Raw genomic sequence first — 17500 nt, 5'->3', positions numbered from 1 at the left:
GCGCCATGTCAAGGTCTTCAAGGCATCCGTCCCTCACAGGGCGCCGGCGCCGGCGCCGCCCCGCGGTCCAGCGACGCTCTATTAATCCGCTCGTCCCCGGAGCGCCGTGAAGGGAAGGTGTCTTCACAAAAAGATGTAAAGGGCGAAGTCCTGCGGCACCGGGGGCGTCCTGTCCCAGCCTCGTCATGCGTGTGCACGTCTGAGCGCCGAGATGACAGGATGAGCCGGGCGGAGGGGCCGGCGGCGGCAGCGGCGGCGAGGGGCCTCGCTCAACTTCTGAGGCCCTCTGGGATTGCTGCTGTTTCCAGGCCGCGGGCCAGCGACCAGCCCTCCCTCCACCGGGTTGTTCTTTCTGTTTTTTGACGGGAGCGTCTGTCGGAGGCCGGGGACCCCGGCGGGCCTCGCCGGGGCTCACTCCCTCGCCGGGGCTCACTCCCTCGCCAAATAACTTAATGCAGGAAAACTGCTCCACAAACAGAAGCAGGAAGGATAAAAAATAATACAAAATACAAAATGTTTACAAAAAGTGCAAATTGAAGCAGAGAGAGAGAGAGAGAGAGAGAGAGAGAGAGAGAGAGAGAGAGGTGTACAGAAGGTCTTTTCTTTCTGCTGGAAGACGTCTGGTTTCCTACTGCTGCTGCACACGGCTGAAGTTTATACAGCGACCCTGAAACACACAGCAGAGACACCGTTAACATCTCACACTGTGTGAGTGTGTGTGTGTGTGTGTGTGTGTGTGTGTGAGCAGCAGCAGTCACAGCCTCACTAACAGCCGACTGGCACCAAGAGGGAGCTCTCGCACAGCGAATGGCGAGCAGCAGCAGCAGCCGCCGCCGCCGCCGCCGCCGCCGGCCTGCAGCCGCTCCGTCACGCCGGGCTCCGCCCGCCTCGCCTCCGTCACTCTGCGTGTTTCCATCTGTCTGCCGGAGCCGACGCCACTACACAACGGTACGAAGCTCAACAAGTCTGGATTCAGGAGATCTTCCTTCCTCTGATTCAGCAGAAGCTTCAGCAGCAGCAGAGCGGTTCAGTGGGGCGGTTCAGACCGGTTCAAGACCCAGCAGAGCGGTTCAGACCGGTTCAGGACCCAGCAGAGCGGTTCAGACCGGTTCAGGACCCAGCAGAGCGGTTCAGACCGGTTCAGGACTCAGCAGAGCGGTTCAGACCGGTTCAGGACCCAGCAGAGCGGTTCAGACCGGTTCAGGACTCAGCAGAGCGGTTCAGACCGGTTCAGGACCCAGCAGAGCGGTTCAGACCGGTTCAGGACCCAGCAGAGCGGTTCAGACCAGTTCAGGACTCAGCAGAGCGGTTCAGACCGGTTCAGGACTCAGCAGAGCGGTTCAGACCGGTTCAGGACTCAGCAGAGCGGTTCAGGACTCAGCAGACCGGTTCAGGGACCAGCAGAGCGGTTCAGACCAGTTCAGGGTTCAGTAAAGCGGTTCAGACCAGTTCAGGACTCAGCAGAGCGGTTCAGACCGGTTCAGGACCCAGCAGAGCGGTTCAGACCGGTTCAGGACTCAGCAGAGCGGTTCAGACCGGTTCAGGACTCAGCAGACCGGTTCAGGACTCAGCAGAGCGGTTCAGACCGGTTCAGGGACCAGCAGAGCTCCCTCTCTTTCTCTTCCCCTGATAGAAGCTCCTGACGCCACAGCTTCAGCTGGATGAGTGAACAGAGTTGAAAACCAGTGTTTTCAACAGCAGTAAAGCGTCTGCTGTGGTCTGAGATGAGGAGAAGCTGAAGGAGTGAAAACACTGAAATGACCAGAATGACTCCGGTCCATGAAGGCAACATAAACTAGTTTATTCTTTAACTGTATTAAAACTAAACCTCTCAGTTTAAACTGCCATATTCTCACTCAGAAGCTGAATTCCTCTGTTTCCAGATTTGAATTTTTATTTGTTGTCTATAAAAATCGCAGACCTCTGACCCCTGACCCCTGACCCCTGACCCGCCGCCTCGTTGGAGAGTGTGGAGGTGAGCATGCGACCGGCCGTCTGCTAACGCCTCCGGAGAGGAGCCGAGAGCCGAGCAGGGAAACGGCAAACCTCTGAGGGAAGAGATGAACTGAATCAGCACTGAGACACACACACACACACACACACACATACACACACACACACACACACACACACACACCGTCTGAGCTGCACATCTGCATGCTGGTTTGAGGAAACATTCCTGCACAGAGCAGCCTCCTGCAGAGATGACCAGCTCCTGAGTGTGTGTGTGTGTGTGTGTGTGTGTGTGTGTGTGTGTGTGTGTGTGTGTGTGTCCTCTGTCCAGGACTCGTACAGTATCTGCTCTACAGTCTGGCTCGGGCGCAGAAGCGTGCACGGCCTGACTGTGACAAAGGCTTTAGACAAGCTGGGAGAATCTTCCATTTCTCATTATTTGGCAAGGCTGCCGGGTGTTTGGAGGGGGGGGGGGGGGGGGGGGGCGGTGGGGGGGCGGTGGGGGGGCAGGGGGGGGGGGGGGGGCTTTGCTCCATCTCGCATGGTAAGCCCCTCGAAGTGTACCCTCTGCAGCTAATCTCACACAGTCAACAAATAAGGCACATCAGATGCTGTTTTGGCCGCGGCCATCAGAGTGGCTAAGTTCAGTGGATTTTGGGGGTTTTACGGCGGGTGGGGGGGTGGTGGGGGGGAGGGGGGCTCCGTGAGGGAAGAGCGGCGCTCTGCGGTGGCAGGATGGCGGGCAAAGCAGGGGGATCTGGTGCGAGGGCGAAGCAGGTGCGGCGCAATACGGTCAAACCCATTCCAGCTCCCCTGCTCCCCTGGCACCGGCGCCGCCCGGTAACCGGGCCATGCTGGGGGAGGGGGGGGGGCACCTGGGCCCCCCCACTGAGAACACACACACCGCCGGGGGAGGAGGGGTGTGTGTGTGTGTGTGTGTCAAGGTTTTGAAACGAGCACAAATAAAAGTTCTAAATGTTTTTTTGTCGTCCTACAAAGGATCAACTCCAACATGAGTCCAACTTCACAGTCAGAGTCCAGGACCCGCCCCCCTCCACCGCCGCCTCTTCTCTTTAACAGCACTCTTTAGGAGTGTTTTCTCTGTTTTCAGCGTTTCGGGGTGAAAGTCAGAAGAAACAGAAGTTAATAATTCTACAACTCAGAGCCTCAGCCGCAAAACAAGATACAGGAAATGAAGACAAACATCCAATAATAACAACAACAACAACAACAACAACAATAATAATAATAATAATAATAATAATAATAATAATAATAATAACAGTTGGGGAAACAAAAAGTGAGATTGCATTCATGAAATATATCTCATTTCTGCCAGGGGCACTTCATTTTATTTTTAAAGAGTTTCCTCAGTCATTTTACGGACACGTTAGTGTTTCCTTGTTTTCTTTATTTTTTAACTTTTCTATCTTTTTTTAAATTTTCGTTTGCTTTCTCCCTTTTCTCTTGTTTTCTTTGTTGTTTTTTTTCCCTTTAGTTCTTGACCTAAAAGAAACGAAGCGAAGCAGCACACTTCCTCTGATGATGGCTGTTCCTGATGTTCTTTCACGGTTCTTCAGGAGTTTAAGGGTTTTAATCCACCTTCATCCGTCGCCGCTGTTCTGCTGTTTGACCTGTTTGACCTCAACGATCTGTACCTGGATGTTTTAGTGCTGAGATTAATGCAGAACGGGAATAAAATGAGAATGAAAACGTACAAGACTGAAGAACTGCAGCCTGCAGGTTAACAGGTCACAGACCTGGTTAACAGGTTTAACCTGGTTAACAGGTTTAACCTGGTTAACAGGTTAGAGACCTGCAGGTTCTGATTCTGCTCCATGATCAACAGATCTCACGTCCGGCGTTTGGAACAATCAGAGGTTCTTCTCTCTCTTTGGACGTGAGACATTTGTCAGTACAGCAGATCAGCTCTGCTCTCAGAGGCCTGATCATCGAAAAACGTTTCCTCTTCGTGCAGAATCTTTGTTCCAGACCTCACGAAGCTCCGGTCTACAGGCAGGATGAACCCTGACCCTCCACTGCTGGAAATCTCACAGACCAGAACCAGTTTAAGCTGCAGGGAAATCCAGATCCCGTGGAGCAGGGCTGCTGGTCCGGGTACTGATTCTCACTCTGCTCTCACTGAAGCGGCTCTCAAGACAAAAAGCAGAAAACCGGAGCAACAAGATTTAAATAGAAGCTAAAAAGCAATAAATGTGCCATATCCAGTACGGTAACCCTTTGAAATGGGCAGTATATGAAACAATATATCCTGAATGGGCCGCATACAACAAAATATACAACAACAAAAAGTAGAGAATAGAAAAATAGCAAAAAAAATCTGTATGCAGAGCTGTGTTAACACAAAAGAACTGTAAAAACGGTAAGAAATCATTTTCCCTCGATCAAAGACGTGTTGAGGCTCCAGGCTGACCCCATGAGCCGAACACCAGATCCTGAGCCCACCTTCGAAAGATGGAAACCACAGAGTGGGTCCTGGACCCGGTCCAGTCCAGTCCTCCAGCAGACAGCAGAACCGCTCAGTATTAGACCGCAGAGTTTGTCACATTAACTAAGTTCCAGACAGAAGCTCCCATCTGGAGCAGTGTGAGAACACTTGCTAGCATGAGCTGTAATCCAGCGGCAAGATGCTTATTTTGCAGTGATAAGCTCCGGGCTTTGAAAGACTTTATCCCAGAACAGAGACGGTTCCTCACTGCAGCTCTGCTGCCGGCGCTGGGTCCCAGCTAATCCAGGGCTTACTGCAGCCACACCAGCACCGGAGGAACCGGGGGAACCGGGAGGAACCGGGGGGAACCGAGGGAACCGGAGGAACTGGAGGAACCGGAGGAACCAGGGGAACCGGGGGGAACCGGGGGGAACCGGAGGAACCAGGGGAACCGGGGGGAACCGGAGGAACCGGAGGAACCGGAGGAACCGGGGGGAACCGGGGGGAACCGGGGGGAACCGGAGGAACCGGGGGAACCGGAGGAACCGGGAGGAACCGGGGGAACCGGGAGGAACCGGGGGAACCGGAGGAACCGGAGGAACCGGGGGAACCGGAGGAACCGGGGGGAACCGAGGGAACCGGGGGAACCGGAGGAACCGGGGGGAACCGGAGGAACCGGGGGGAACTGGAGGAACCAGGGGTACCGGGAGGAACTGGGGGGGAACCGGAGGAACCGGGGGAACCGGGAGGAACTGGAGGAACCGGGGGGAACCGGAGGAACCGGGCCGGGGGGAACCGGGAGGAACCGGAGGAACCGGGGGGAACCGAGGGAACCGGGGGAACCGGAGGAACCAGGGGAACCGGGAGGAACTGGAGGAACCGGGAGGAACCGGAGGAACCGGGGGGAACCGAGGGAACCGGAGGAACCAGGGGAACCGGGGTGAACTGGGAGGAACTGGAGGAACCGGGGGGAACCGGGAGGAACCGGGGGGAACCGGGAGGAACCGGAGGAACCGGGGGGAACCGGAGGAACCGGGGGGAACCGAGGGAACCGGGGGAACCGGAGGAACCAGGGGAACCGGGAGGAACTGGAGGAACCGGGGGGAACCGGGAGGAACCGGAGGAACCGGAGGAACCGGGGGGAACCGGAGGAAACCGGAGGAACCAGGGGGAACCGGGGGAACCGGAGGAAACCGGGGGAACCGGGAGGAACCAGGGGAACCAGGAGGAACCGGAGGAACCGGGAGGAACCGGGAGGAGGAACCGAGCATCAAAGAACCGAGCGGAGAGGAAGATTATGAATCGTAGAGAAGCATGATAAATACTTTCTATCTTGCGACGACATTGAGCAGAAGCATCCATATTAAACAAATCTCCATAATCTAAAACTGATAAAGAAGTTGCAGTGACAAGACTGTTTTTTCACGTTAAAAGAAAAGCAGAACTCATTCCTGAAGAAGAAACTTTCAGTTTCAGTTTCTTTGCCATGTTTTCTATGTAGGGTTTAAAAGTGAGAGAGTCGTCCAGCCAGACACCAAGACATCTGTACGAGTGATCCCCCTCTATAACGCTCCCTTCAAGACACTGGTGGAATGATATAAGAGGCCTCCTTCGTCTTAGCTTTTCAGAACATTAACTTGGTCTTGTCAGCATTTAAGACGCGTTTCAGTGACAGAAGTGTGTGTTGAACCACATGAAAAGCTTTCTGCAGAGACCCAGTGGCTTCAGCAGCTGCTGATCCACAGCAGTAAATAACAGCATCATCAGCGTAGAGACGAATATTGGCGTCAGACACGCTTTGTCCCAGATCATTGATGTTCATACTGAACAACAGGGGTCCCAATATTGACCCCCGAGGGACCCCCCTGTGAACATTCTCAAAGTCAGAGCAGAGGCCATCATACTTGATACACTGAGTCCGGACATCCAGATAGTCTGTGAACCAGGCAGCAGCATCGCCTACAAACCCAGAGAAGCCTGTTCTGTAGGACAACATGGTCCACAGTGTCCAAAGCTCTTGACAGATCAATAAAAAGTGAAGCAGACCACTTCAGTAGCTGCAGTGATGGTGCTGTGTTTTTTCCTGAAATCTGATTACAACTTTAACAGAGACAGGAACTCCTTTAGCTGACCACTGACAAGAGCTTCAAGAATTCAAGAAGGTTCTAAGAATCCTCCAGGTCTTCAGAATCCTCTGAAAATCATGAGTCCTCCCAGTTCAGGAAGTACTGAGTCCTCTGAATCTCCTGAGTTCTCTGAATAACCCAAACTTCTGAGTCCTCCAAGTCCACAGAGTCCTCTGAGGTCCCAGAGTCCTCCGAGTCCTCCGTCACATATTGAACACATTAAAAGTTCAAGTTTTAGGGAGAGGCACAGCTGCATGAGTACACACACACACACACACACACACACACACACACACACACACACACACACACATGGCCCACACAGCGCTGCCATCTGGCCTGCTGGGAAATGGGAGCCACCGGAGACTCGGCCAAATCTGTGATGCTCGCTGACAAGTCGGGCTTTTCCACCGACCGGAAGAAACAAGCTTCTCCTTCACTGCAGAAACACAGACTCTCACAACCACCTTCTCCTGATCTGACAGAACTCTGGGAATGAGATACTACTGAGGGAGCAGAACCGTGAGCGGTACCGGATGCTCCTCCGGTACGTCACGTCGTCATCAGACCCGCCAGGAAACCAAACCCGGACCAGGTGGTCAGGTCCGAATCGCTTCAGCGACACAAACGTTTCTAAAAAAGAGCCTCACTGCAGCCTTCAGCCACATCTCTGGGATTAAAGAGTGAATTTGAGAGGATTTGAAGGAATTACAGCAGATTGTTGAAGTGAGGCTGACGCCTCTGTTCTCCACAGGAGGAGCTCCACATCTCGCTCATCTCGCCTAAGATAGAGGGACTAAGTCTTGGTTTAGATCTCTTTTGAAGTAACATTTTCTTCGCTGCATGGACAGATGATTTCAGTAGTTTTAAGAGTAATTTACTTCGTTCAGTGTTTATGTCTTATATGCTGGCTCCTTTTTTGCAGTGTAACACATCTGAGAGGAGATCAGTCTGTCGCCCGCCACGAGGTAACCACGGAAAACAGGACGACCCGACCCAGAAGGGAGGCTCTGGACGAAACACTGCTCCGCAGATGAGAGCCTCCTACAGGCCGGAGTCGGAACTGCAGAGAGAGGCCTGGAGGAGGTTCAGAGGAGGCTGGGAGGAGGTTCTCCGGGTCCTGGGGAGGCTCTGGTTGTGCGCGGCGTCCTTGCAGGAGTCGTGGCGTCTCCGCTTGCCGCTGCAGCTGTTTCCCGCCGGGCCTCCTGCTGGCGTCCCGGCCCCCCCCCAACCCCCCCGGTTTTTTGTAAGTGCACATCATTGGCAGCTAAAAGCTCTGGGCACCGTCCCTCTGGTTGTTCCAGAGAAATGCCAATCGTTTTGGCGTCAACAGGGCCCTCACAGACGGCGCACGAAGGCACAGATGGCACTAATGGACGAGCAGAATCCAACCGAGGGACCGGGACAGAGCCACACCGGAGCGCCGTCCAAATAGCTGTAGTGTGAATGTACTGTATGGCCAACGCAGCGCTCTGCCGAGCCGCCGCGCCGCCGCATAAAGAATTTAAAACGATAAAATAATCATAAGAGAGGGAGACCGTGGGAGGAGCGGCGTGGAGCGGCGCCAGCGGGATCAGACAGAGGAGAGATTGTTCTCGCGGCGGCGGCGGCGGGTTGGACGGGCCCGGTCCAAACCGGCCCACTCCGGCCGGCCGCCTCGAACACTGTCTGTCAAGCGGGAGGCTCACCTCCTCGGCGGATAATGCCGCTTCTGTCCGCCGCGCGAGGCGAGCCAGCTGATAGCCCGCTTTACAACCTGCGAGGTGACAGACTTACATACAGACTTTTTTTTTTTCTTTTTTTATTTTTCGCAGCCAAGACCGTTCCCTCCGTTTCCACGTGACGGCCACATGCTGCAGATTTGAACATTTGTTGTATAATGCATTCACAAAAAAACACTCCTGCGCCCGCCAGCGTCTTTTTTAGCCAGTAGTGCTAAACAGATACTTGTAGGAAGAACGAGTCACAGCTTTCGCTGGTGCTAAAATCTGTTCGGAGTGTTGTGTTCTTTTGATGAAACTTGAAATTACTTCGAAACGGTCGTGATACTTTATGTTTGGGTCCTTTACAGCCTTCTGTGCGCTTTCTAAAAACGCAAGCAGACACCAAACCTCAGCAGACTGAGGAAGAGGAAATGATGGCAGGAGATTTTACTACCAGCGAAACAGAGGAAAGTTTACCAGGAAACACGGAGGCGCTTCAGAGTCCGGCCTCGGCAGGATCCGCGGCTCCTCCGCGTCTTCGGCGCTACGTAATAAATGCAGCGTTTCATGCACAAAGTGGAAATGGGAGCGGGCCATTTGTTAATTTGTGCTGCGCGTGCCACGGCGGATCAGCGTCGGCGCGGCGCCGCCGGGCTCATCTGTACTCCCGGATCAGGCGTCAGGGTCCCGGCGAGGCGAGCGCCGCCGCCACAAACACTCAGACTGCACCCAAAACATAAGCTCACATCACGGCTGCGGGCCACGGCCGATCAACAAGCATCTCCTGACGCCGGCCGGCCGCCGCCGCGTCAGCACGGAGGCTGAAACAGCAGAGATCTCTCCGCTGAGCAGCTCACACGAGTCAAAACACACAACGGCAAAATTTATCACAGAAATCAGCTGATTGCTGATTTTTTTTTTTCCTTTCTGGGATCAAAATATCAGCAGGAAACAAAAAACTCCACACCAGAAAACATTCTTGTTTTCAGACAGAACATTTCAAAGTGTGTGTGTGTGTGTGTGTGTGTTTGCACAACCAGTAACACACTACTTCACTTTGAGTGGCGAAAACAAAAATAGTTCCTTTCCAATTTAAAAAAAAAAAAAAAAAATCATTCTGGCTGAATTTTGTTGCCTTAAATTAATCAGTCAATATTTTAAAACAGATTCTCGCGATGCTGGTAGTGAACAGAGGTCTGAGCCTCATTAGCAGCGGCGAGCGGCGAGCGGCGCGGCGCTGCCAGGCGTCCGAGCAGAGCCTCGTCTCCACGCTGTGCTGGAACCCAACTCTCTGATTGGCCCACAGCTCTGGAGAGCGTCCCTTCAGCTCGTGCGAGTGTTCAGCGGGGCTCCGGGTCCCTGCGTGGCCCCCCCGTACCCCCCTGTACCCCCCCGGCGCCCCCCTCCAGTGGCATGCTGCAGCAGGTCACATGTGATCCGCTCTGAGCAGAGATGCAGGCCATGCGACAGCGAGGCCGGTAACTGGAGTGAGCTGTCAGGACGGGGTGTGTGTGTGTGTGTGTGTGTGTGTGTGTGTGTGTGTGTGTGTGTGAGGCCGCTGCAGGGGGAGATGAAGGCCGAGGCGACGTTATGATCAAGGTTTCCTTTTCTTTTAATTTCATCTACTTGAGTTTCTCATAAATAAATAAAACAATGAAAAAAAAAAAAAAATCCACATGAAGTCAGAAATTCCTCCAGCTCCTCCGAACTCGATCGCAAACTGTAATCAACAGATTAGAGACGCAGACTTGCGGCTCCCCGCTGCCACCTGATTAACTGCAATCAGGGGAAAAAGGTAAAACAAAGAGATTTAATGGCGAATTGTGTCTAATCACACAAACAGAAGTGATAATTGCTCAGTGATTCGATGAATTAGTGATTATTAGTCTGATCGTTCTGCTTCTGCATCAACCGAGCGAAAAGTTTACTCAGTTTTATCACTTTGTCTTTCTGTTTCTACAAGCAGGAAAACTCGGAGAAAAGAAAAAGCTCTGAAAATGACAGAAATATAAAACGCAGATAAACGACAAATTAAACTCTGGGCAGGAGAAAATGCAGTTAATTCTTTTTTGAATTCTTCTTATTTTCTAAATGTATAAATACTTTAACATCTATTTCAGAGGTGTCAAACCTATGGCCAGCGGGCCTCAGGGCGGCCCAGCAGAGGCTCCGTTCAGGCCGGGGATGAACCAGGAGAGTTACTGAGGGAAAAGATTTAGATTTATTTCAGGTTAATTTACTGAGTGAAAGAGTCTTCATTAAAAATCAGAAGAGAAAAAGAAAAGAAAAGAAGCTGAAAAACCCAGAAAGAAAAGCTGAAGCAGCTTTTCTCCCAGCGAGACGCTGAATTTATAAAAACGTCCTGAAACCTGGAAAAGCTTCAGCCTGAAGAGAAACGAAGACGAGTGCTCACGAGGGGCTCCCGGAAAGCTCCGGAATGTGGAGAATTTATTTATTTATCTACAAATGCAAATGTCGTTTCTTGCGGGTGGATTGATTTGATTATTTTGATTTTAATTTACAAAATCTACAAATACAATTTACTAATGTTATCTCAGAGCTCCTGCTTTATTACTGAACACAAATAAATCCTATTACAGAAAATATGAAACAGAAAAAATATGATCAGTTTGTTATTTTTAAATGGAATCTGAGTGAAATGATTTTATTGCTTCTTGAAGCTGATCAGATGAATTAAACTGATAAATTAAAGAGTGACTCCTCTCGTGTCCTTTGGAATAAACATTAGTGTCTCTGAAGTGTGTTCCTGAAATACGGCGGGGAAACACACACTCACCCAGACCAGTAACTGGGTTTGATCTCTGCTGGTGAAACACTTCAGCGCTGAGGGGACGAAGCAGTAATGATCGCTGCGCAGTGCATTGATATTTATTATTCCGTGTCTACAATGAATAAAATGAATAAATCAAAGATGAAATGAAGCTGGTTGAGTCTGAATTAACAGCTGCAGTTTCAAGGTTTAAACGGTTCTCAGGTTTTCTCTTCTTCAGTTTATTCTGGGAACATTGATCCCGGTCGTGTTTGATCAGGACCTGGATTCAAGATAAATCCATCAGAGGTCAGAGGTCAGAGGTCAGAGGACGAGTTCCAGGATGGTCCTGAACACACGGCAACATTTCAAATGAAAATCCCTCGTTTTTCTGTTTTTGTTTCGGCAGATTTTGACGTTTTCACAGCAGCAGAAACACGAGGTGTGTGTACTGTTGTGTGTGTGTGTGTGTGTGTGTGTGTGTGTGTGTGTCAGCAGCACCAACTAGTGGCCCCTCATGAAGCTACAGTGTCTGCAGTGTTTGTGCGGTTGCCGTGGAAACGGCCATGCTGCGCCGCCGCGGTGTGAACGGACCCCAGAGCCTGGCAGAGGCTGCTGGGAGATTTTCAATAAAACCAGTCAAGACGGGTTTTGGTTCTGAAGACAGTGAGACTGGCCTGGCCCGGTGCATCGTGGGTAAGAGAGAACAGAAAGCTAACGGCGAGAGCCCGAGGAGGACGAGTGAGGAACAACCTCTAAAGCTCAGTTTGCTCAGTGCGCTCCACTGTCGCCATCCCATCAGGCAACACTGCATGACCTCAGAGTCTGACGCTTCCTCCTGGACTTTGTTGATGCTGTTGGAATTCTTCATGTTTCTGGGGAGTCACTGTCCGCTCCTCCTCCATGAAGCTCTGCAGGGTTTCTGATTGGTCAGACGCTGCAAGCTCCGCCCCTTTTAGACGAGCGGGTTGCTGACCTGCTGATGAAGGGCTGAGGACGTCCGGAGGGGCCGATGTTGGTCCCTCTCCCTCGGTTTCTCTTCCGGTTTGGCTCAGAAAGTTCAGTTAAATCAGCGGAAACGAGCTGCTCTGCTGCCGAGGACTCCATGAGCAATTCACGTCGGGTCCTCCTCTAAAGATCCAAACTGCACACGGATCCCGACGTACCTCCTCTGAGATCTGAATAACCCAAAACCCCACACTGCTCACGCTCCATGAACCTCCGCCTGCGCGATCCACCCAGGGCGTGGCGGCCGGCCCACCTGGACGGCGGCTCGAAACACGCACGGAGTGAACCCGCGCAGCCAGGAGGCCCCGGGGCCCCCGCGCTCCCCGGGCCTTCGTTAGCGGAGGTTTGCATCATCCGGCCGCAGACGTCAGGAGGCATCAGCCGCTCCATTCCTTATCACCTCCTCAGCAACCCTCGCCAACCTGCTGCCCGCACGGCTGCGTCTTAATTAGGAGGCGCTGTCAGCGGCGGCGGCGGCGGCCGATACGAGCAGACAGAGAGGGAGGAGGAGGAGGAGGGGGAGGAGGAGGAGGAGGAAGAAGAGGAGGAAGAGAAGGAGGGGGAGGAGGAGGAGGAGGAGGAGGAGGAGAGGAGGAGGAGGAGGAGGAGGAGAAGAGGAGGAAGAGGAGGAGGAGGGGGAGAGGAAGAAGAGGAGGAGGAGGAGGAGGAGGAGGAGGAAGAGGAGGAGGAGGAGGAGGAGGAGGGGGAGGAGGAGGAGGAGGAGGAGGAGGAGGAGGAGGGGGAGGAGGAGGAGGAGGAGGAGGAGGAGGAAGAGGAGGAGGAGGAGGAGGAGGAGGAGGAGGTTCAGGTTGAGCTGATCTGGGAGAAAACACTCTTCTAAAATAAAAATAAAAATAAAACTCTGCTTTTACAGGAATCCCTCGGCGGGGAGACCTGAGGCCTCTGCCGCTGCTCTGGAGCAATCACCAGGCTGCAGGTTTAAATCCCCATCTGTCCACATGTCAAAGTGTCCTTGAGCAAGGCACCGAGTCCTAAACAGCTCCCAGAATGGACCGACACGCACCAGTGGCCTGTTTGTGCGTGTGTGTGTGTGTGTGTGTGTGTGTGTGTGTGTGTGTGTGTGTTTTTCATCATTTTCGTTTCTCTAGATAAACATTTCATGAATCAAACTGTTAATTTAACTAAAGACTGAGCCGCTGGCTGGATTTCACTTAAATAAAGTAAAATTAGACACTTTGACTCAAAACAAGTTTTACAAAGTTGGTCAGGTTTTGAATCTTTTCAGTGTAAAATGTCGACGGTTAAAATCGATAAGACTGAAGGGAGAACGAAGCTGAAGAGACGCTAACGGCTGCATACGATGATGAACAGTCCCTGATTGAGTTTTTCTTTCAGAATAAAATACGCAGACAGTCTTGGTAGATTTCAGCAGAACTCTTTGATATCAGTGAATCATTTTTAGTCTCGATTCAGGTGTGTTGATCTGAGGATCATCAGAATCCTGTCGCGCCGGGACCCGGCCTGACGCGCCGCTCTCCGCTCGCTGGCAGACAAATGGACAGAGTCCTGAAATCCTTCCAGGAGCAGTTTGTCCAGAGGAGACAGAGACCAGGAGACAGAGCTGAGGACGGTGGACTGACGCAGGAGAGCAGTCCGCCTCGCCGCTGTTTGCTCGCAGAGGAGCGCTGAAAATCCGGCTTGGCGGTGAAAACGCTGGAGACGCCCGTGTCCCCGGCTCGGGGACAGCTGACGGGTTAACGCTATTAAGACGGCGGAGACGCCGAGCCTGGACTGCATCTGTGCCGCCCGGCGGAGGGATGAAGCCCGCTTCGCAGCCATTGGCTGAGAGACACACACTGAGACAGACGGACGGCGGGAGGCGAGAGGACGGCGCCGACACGCCGGTCCCTCCGCCGCCGCGCTGATCTCCCCGGGACGGCGTGGACAAACACAGCTTTCAGCAGAATTAAGGTTTTATCTGCTGAGACGTAGTAATCGCAGTATGTTTTGCTGCCGTTACCAAACGTTTCCCTTCAGTCCGTCCCGCCTCGCTTCCTCCGCCGCAGTCCGCACCGCGGCGTCCAACGCAATGAGGCAGACAGGATTCAACCTCCACGAGGACGCACACGTCCACACACCGTTTGAAAAAGCATTTAATGGAGTTCTTTATTTGTCTTATATTGGATTTTTTGATATATATATATATATATATATATATACACACACATATATATATACATGGTCTGGGCACGTTAACGCGTTAATAACGCACTGCTTCCTTAACGCCGACAAATATTTTCATCAGGCGTTAACGCCCCCCCTCCCCACACACACACACACACACACACACTGTGCTCCAGCTGAGGGTCAAAAAAGCACACACAGCTGCGGCGCTTTCTGCGGTGAAACACGGTCCATCCCTCATTATTTGCCATGATGAACTCAGCCGAATTATCAGGAGAATCAGGAGGAAAAGGCTGGTATGAGGCACGAACTGAAATGAGGAGCGCAGATATGACAAACACGAAAGTGAAACTTAAATCACGTCTATTGCCGGCACACCGTTTCAGCCCGCTGGACAGCCTTCAGGCGCTGAAAACACGCAAAACAAAGTAAATTTCCCTTCAACACACAATCTGTCTTAACGAGGCACAAATCAGCCTGACTGAGTTTGTCCTGTCTGCTCTGTCTGAAGGTCGGAGACAGAATGAAGTTTGAGGAAGTGTGGCTCATAACAAACTTCATTTTTCATCTGCTCTACTCTTGCTGGTATGTGTGTGTGTGTGTGTGTGTGGTGTGTGTGTGTGTGTGTGTGTGTGTTCTTGTATTTCTATCCTTGTCGGGGCCAAATGTCCCCACAAGGATAGCAAAACGTGGAACGACGTGCCTTGTGGGGACCTTTTTCCGGTCCTAAGTAGGAGAAACAGTGTTTTCTTGACCATGTTGTTGTTACTGAAAAAAGTAAAAGTGCAAAAACATTTCTTTAGGGTTAGGCTTTGTTGTGGTGTGGGTTAGGGTTAGGGTAAGGGTCAGGGTTAGGGGCTAGACATGAATGGGAGTCAATGGACGGTCCCCACAAGGATAGAAATACGAGACTGTGTGTGTGTGTGTGTGTGTGTGTGTGTGTGTGTGTGTGTGTGTGTGTGTTGGGGGGATTGGGGGTGGCAATCTTGGTAAAGACTTGGTATTTTAAGTTTTTAAGTCATTATAAATCATATTTGATGAATTATAAAATCATTATTTCAAAAGTATGCTTTTTGCAAAATTCTTGCAAAAAAAAAAAAATAAAGAAAACAAGGTCCCTGTCCCCGGCTGGAATGGATGACCATTACAGAGTACTGTTGAATTCATTATTGTATTATGCGCATAATGCGATTAATCGCAGAAAAATTATGCAATTAATCGTCTGAAGAAATTTAATCGTTGCCCAGCACTAATATATATATACATATATATATATATATATATATATATATATATATATATATATATATATATATATATATATATATATATATATATGTATATGTATATATGTATATATATATATACATATATGTATATAAGGTTAATATGCTATTTGAGCAGCAGAGACGCTCACCATGGCGTCCATGGTGCACAAAGAGAGGAAGAGGTGAGGCGAGCGAGGCCAGAAGAGTCCTGAGGAGACGATCCAGGAGGACGGACCCTGAAGACCCCCCCTTTTAAAAAAACACAACAACAAGGAAAGAGACAACCACATCTGGACGCTCTTCAAGGACGCTCTCAGCTGCGGCGGTCTTCTGCCAGCTATCGTCGCGTCCCGCCGCGTCCCGCCGCGTCCCGCCGGTAAATTATGCAGGACTGGAATTTATTCACGGAGCGTTGCGAGAACGGAAGGAGGAATGTGACGGTTTGAGGCGGCGGCCTCGGAGTAGACATCTGTTCACATGGCGGCGCGTCGAGAAGCAGGCCTCACCCACACGGGGCGGCGAGGCCGCGGCCCGGCAGCGCAGGAGCTAACGAGGCGGCGCCGCCGACTGAGTGAGGAGCGACCCCTTCACGGCCGCCGAGAGGGACGGGATGCCGATTCGCTAAAATGCTCAGGAGGACCCGGGAAAGCCGGAGAAGCGGACCCAGAGCCAGCTCAGCGGCCATCGCGAAGGAGCAGGTCCAGGACTCAAACCCGGGTTCCTCACAGCGAGCTGGAACAGGCTGACGGAGGCAGAGAGGCACATGTTTACATGTTTATTCATGCTCCACGTCTGCTATCAAACGCAAACATCGCGGCGCGGATCGTCGTACACGGAGCGTCCTGACAGAGCCTTTCACTACACGTTAGCCGCCGCCGCGCCGCCGCGTTCATGTATACAAAATACCGAGCGAGCGGCTGATTGAATATTCACTGTGAACATATTCCCCGCATAACAGGACTCCCCGCTTCCATCTTTTTAAAAATTCAAATCGATCGGAAGAGGAGAGCATTAGAATACATTACTGGGTGTGTGTGTGTGTGTGTGTGTGTGTGTCGCACCCCTCCTCCAGTCTCCTCTTTATGTCTGTCAGGAGGTGGGGGGGGCAGAGGGCAGCTCCACAGTGGGCCTGGGCACCGCTGACATTAACAATAATGTAATTTAATTAAAGGCGGGTCCCAGCGGAGCCAAACGACAGCCTTTGATTTTAATAGGTGATGAAGAAAAGGAGAGCGCCGCCGCCGCCGCCGCCGCCGCCGCCCGGCCCGTCTGAGGGGCACCCAGGAACAGGCACCGGCGGGGCATCAGGTCACATCGGATCAGCCGCAGAGGGGGGGGGGAGGTGCAGGTACCAGCCCAGACCACCCAGACCAGCCGTACAGACGGACACAGACACCCCGACACCCAGACCCGCCCCCACACCGCCCCCACACCGCCCCCACACCGCCCCCAGAGTGAAAACAAAAAGAACCAAAAGGGAAGTTGTGTGAAAACACACGCAGCTCCCAGAGACCGGGTCTGATCTGATCTGAGCCGTAAACTCCACCAAATCTGGACGATATTAAAGCAGCAAACAGCCTGTTTTCAGCGGAGACGCAGGGAGAGCAGAGAAACAACAGCAGCGGGGATTATTACCGCCGAGAGGCAGGAACCACGGTATCATCACGACTTTATGAAGAAAGCCTCAAATCCAGACCCACAATAACAAAAACAACCTGCAGCGGTACTGTTGTTACTGTTGTTACTGTCGTTTCTGTTGTTTCTGTTGTTTCTGTTGTTGCTGTTGTTTCTGTTGTTTCTGTTGTTTCTGTTGTTTCTGTTGTTTCTGGCTGTTGTTGTCATCTTTTTTTAAAAAACACCGTATATGTAATCTCATTACATGGTAATCCAATCATTCCTCTCCGTTCATTTAAAGGAGTTTTGGGTGCTGGGTGTTTATTTTCCCAGCAGCCCCGGCCCTCCTCACCCGGCTCCACCAGAGACCCGAGCCGCGCCGCCATTGGCCCGGCGTTCAGAGGGGGGACGCAGGGGGGTCCTCCGGCCGGTAATCCTGTTACCAGCCGGGCCGGGGAAGTGGA

General features: G+C 52.0%; 1 protein-coding gene across 1 annotated transcript in view; it reads right to left on the bottom strand.

The window, feature by feature from the left end:
- antxr2a (ANTXR cell adhesion molecule 2a) overlaps positions 1–17500 on the bottom strand; it is a 50173-nt gene that overhangs the window by 1144 nt on the left and 31529 nt on the right. The window contains exon 17 of the mRNA XM_030105577.1: positions 1–667. This exon is cut by the window's left edge and continues 1144 nt beyond it. Coding sequence (XP_029961437.1) covers positions 629–667 — 39 coding nt within the window. The 3' untranslated portion in view covers positions 1–628. The remainder of the gene's footprint in view (positions 668–17500) is intronic.

Source organism: Salarias fasciatus, chromosome 12 (genome assembly GCF_902148845.1).
Source record: "Salarias fasciatus chromosome 12, fSalaFa1.1, whole genome shotgun sequence".
NCBI lineage: Eukaryota > Metazoa > Chordata > Actinopteri > Blenniiformes > Blenniidae > Salarias > Salarias fasciatus.
Note: the sequence above shows the minus strand (reverse complement) of the source record. Positions and strands in the feature narration are given on the sequence as shown.